The 2,389-nt window shown below is 41.6% G+C and overlaps 1 protein-coding gene across 1 annotated transcript; it reads left to right on the top strand.

The window, feature by feature from the left end:
- Nucleotides 1-232: 232 nt before the first annotated feature.
- Nucleotides 233-1,129, top strand: LOC133533773 (uncharacterized). Its single transcript, XM_061872818.1, has one exon. The coding sequence runs from the start codon at nt 233-235 to the stop codon at nt 1,127-1,129; it is 897 nt and encodes a 298-aa protein (XP_061728802.1).
- The last annotated feature ends 1,260 nt before the right edge of the window (nt 1,130-2,389 follow it).

Here is a 2,389-nt window from a genome sequence, read left to right as displayed (position 1 = left end):
GTAGTCGCAGCATATGTGACTCTCATTACGATTCCACTACGCGGTGTGCCGACTCTGGGTGCTTACTGCTTAGCCAACATGGCGATCGTTAACGATCCGTAGCTTAGTCGACAGAGAGTGCAATTTTGTGCCTTAAGCAGGCTGTCAAGTACTACTTGGACAGAGACACCCCGATATACGCATGCTTTCTGGATCTGTCCAAAGCTTTTGACCTGGTTGTTTATGATAAGCTATGGAGCAAGCTGGAAAGGACCAGTCTACGCAGAGAGTACATTGGTACAACAACCAGGTCAATAGGGTGAGATGGGCGGGGGTTGACTCGGACGAGTATAGACTGCAGTGTGGAGTTAGAAAGGGGGTATTATCATCCCCAATCCGGTTTAACCTCTATGTTAACGAACTAATTGAGTGTCTTAGCAAGGAGCATGTCGGATGTCACATAGGCGAAACGTGTTTCTACAATATAAGTTACGCGGACGACATGGTCGTGCTGGGACCGTCAATCAGTGCTGTCAAACATCTTGTTAGACTGTGTGAGAGCTACGCGCAACAGCATGGTCTTAGTTACAATGCAAGCAAAAGCGAGGTCGTTATCTTAAAGGCTCGTAAGTATAACACTAAGACCCTGCCTGAGATCATGCTGGGGGGAGTGGCTCTCAAAATAGTTGATAAATTTAAATATTTAGGGCATATAATTACGAGGGAGCTCAGTGATGATATGGATGTGGAAAGAGAGAGGAGAGCTTTGGCAGTACGAGGTAATATGCTCGCCCGCAGGTTCGCACGCTGTAACGAGGAAGTAAAACTGACACTTTTTAAGGCTTATTGCCAGACGTTTTACACGTGCAGCCTGTGGGTGAGATTTACACAGAAGGCTTACAATACACTGCGTGTGCAATACAACAACGTCCTTAGAATGCTGTTGAGGCGGCCTAAACACTGCAGCGCATCAGGTATGTTCGCCGAGGCTAGAACCGACGACTTCTTTGCCATAAGGCGAAAAAGAATTGCCTCACTGCCTGGGAGAGTGCGCGGAAGCAGCAACAGCATGCTAAGGACGTTGGTCGATCGCCTCGACTGCCCGCTCACAAAATACTGGGTTGATGTGATTATTGGGAGGGATAAATAGGGTAAGACTATTCCCAATACCTACTAGGTTAAGTTCCCTGTAAGACTAACATAGATTTTTTTAAGAAGCTAAATTACTAACCAATTTCTATGGATTATGGTCCGAAATAAACAATTTTTATTTATTTATTATTAGTCATCTCTCTCTATCACTCTTCCATATTAATACGACAGTGACATTTGCGTCACTTTCACTACGGACCCTGAATAATGTGCAGGAGTATTTTCATCTCTTTTTGACCGCAAGCGAGCCATCGCATCAGATACTCCAGTGTAAGTGCAATCTTCAATAACGCATAGTCGCTACGAATCTAGAGTACACACTTTAAGATGTAGAGCAGCCCCAGAAAATGGTTAATCATTTCTAAAGCAGTTAAAACTGCTGTGGCTATAATTTTTGACCTTCACCAATAAACAGCTGTTAGACGGAGGATGGCAAGATAGGATAGAAGAAATAGGGATAGCATAGCAAACTAAGTAGACAGGTTTCGATGCTCAAGTAATCGTTAAGTACCAATTTCCTGGGCTATCTTTAGTCTACTAAATGTTTGTCGAAAGCGAACGCTCGCCTACTAAAGTGTGGGAATAACAACCATGCCGAAGCCATTATTGTCTTTGGTAATTATTATTGTGTTGCGGCATTTCGAATAGCGCTATTAATTGGATTAATAATTGAGAATCAGTCATGTTATTGGGCTTAATATAACTGGATATTTACTCTACTTTTATTGCTATTGTAATTAATTGGACGTCTTAATGCCCCGTGGGTTCAGGTTCTTCTCTCACTCTCAATGAGTGTAAGCATGAGCGGGGAATGGGGATAGCTGTATTAGCTGTGCGTACACAGCGTCTCGGATATCATGTTTATGAATTTTTTTGTAAGTAGCAACAAAAAAATCGATGATCGACTAAAATAAAAATTCGCATTTTTAGAAGCAATTTTCACACTTTTTCAGCTTATGTGCAGAAATGGTTATAAATTTATAAAATGCGTTTTTAACCTATGTTTGTGATTGTTTTTATGTAGTTCACAGTTTTAATCTTTCGTGAAAAGTAATATCAAATGAATTTTAAAAGTAATTATTACTATTAATAATGTAAACGAAAACTAAAATCAATCTAAAATAAATCTAAAATTGGTCCCTGCGGCATAGTCCCGAAAACGCTGGCAGCATTTCCTCGCTGGATCGTTAGACTGATGCGTTGAGCGAGGAAGCTGCCAGCTCTTTGATCTCCTGTGGCGTCTCTGAGTCTCTTAGAC

This window comes from Cydia pomonella, unplaced genomic scaffold (assembly GCF_033807575.1).
Source record: "Cydia pomonella isolate Wapato2018A unplaced genomic scaffold, ilCydPomo1 PGA_scaffold_203, whole genome shotgun sequence".
Lineage (NCBI taxonomy): Eukaryota > Metazoa > Arthropoda > Insecta > Lepidoptera > Tortricidae > Cydia > Cydia pomonella.
The sequence above is the reverse complement of the archived record's forward strand: the minus strand, read 5'-3'. Positions and strand labels throughout refer to the sequence as shown.